Source organism: Apis dorsata, unplaced genomic scaffold, assembly GCF_000469605.1.
Source record: "Apis dorsata unplaced genomic scaffold, Apis dorsata 1.3 scaffold_1176, whole genome shotgun sequence".
Lineage (NCBI taxonomy): Eukaryota > Metazoa > Arthropoda > Insecta > Hymenoptera > Apidae > Apis > Apis dorsata.
The window spans coordinates 55,192-56,129 of NW_006264273.1; the positions used below are offsets into that span (position 1 = coordinate 55,192).

Below are 938 nucleotides of genomic sequence, written 5' to 3' on the forward strand. Positions count from 1 at the left end.
ATCATTTTTTTAATCAATTTAAATAAAAATTTATTTGAATAAAAAATTCAAAAAAGAAACAATAAAATCTTTTGATGATTAAAAAGAAAAATTAATTAAACTAAATAAATATATTTTAAAAATAAAAAAAAATTCTATTTATTTCATAGAAATCCATTAATAATAATTTTTGTTTATGATAAAATTTAAATTTAATTGAAATTTGAAATAAAAATTAAAAATTAAAATATATATTTGAATAGCAAAATTATATTAAATTATTTCAAAAAAATTATATGTATTTTCATTATTAAGATATAAGAAAAAAATAATTTTTTCGAAATTTTTTTTAGTTTTCTTGATGTATTTACATAGATAATAAAGAATCTTTCGAGTATTGACAGAAAAACATTTCATAACTCTTTTCACAAAAGTATACAAAAGAAAGGTGTTAAAAGCATGGAAAGAAAGGTTTCTCGGTCACAAGTTTTCTTTATTTCTTTATAACATGTTTTTAGAATCATAGTTTGAATATCTGGACAAGAAAGAGTTAATTCATCTTTTCTTGTAAAATAAAAATAAAGACGTACCTTCTCATATGCATTCCATATCCATGGAGGTATGTTGTAGCCGAATAATATCTTTGTTGAATCTGCATTAGAATATCTTGCATAAAAATATTCACCTGCCAACATCTGCAACACAATTTTTATATGCATTTTTATTTACATGCATTATTATGATATTTTGACAATAATTTATAAAATGTACAGAGATAAAATATTCAAGAAAAATATATAAAATAGAAAATAAATATTAAATTGTGATATAATAAATATCATTTTGATAAGCGATATCGAAAAATACAAATTATTTTAATCATAATATATATATATGATATAATAAATATAATATAATATAATATAATAATAAATATAATATAATATAATAAATATATA

General features: G+C 17.2%; 1 protein-coding gene across 4 annotated transcripts in view; it reads right to left on the bottom strand.

Annotated features, from left to right (window-relative positions):
- The window catches only part of LOC102676753 (putative phosphatidate phosphatase), a 75,602-nt gene that overhangs the window by 54,522 nt on the left and 20,142 nt on the right, over window positions 1–938 (bottom strand). For 3 of the 4 annotated variants that reach the window (XM_031514757.1, XM_031514755.1, XM_031514758.1), the window contains exon 4: window positions 570–674. The exons of the other annotated variant lie outside the window; for it this stretch is intronic. In XM_031514757.1, the coding sequence (XP_031370617.1) occupies window positions 570–674 (105 nt within the window). The remainder of the gene's footprint in view (window positions 1–569; window positions 675–938) is intronic. 4 annotated transcript variants of the gene reach the window in all.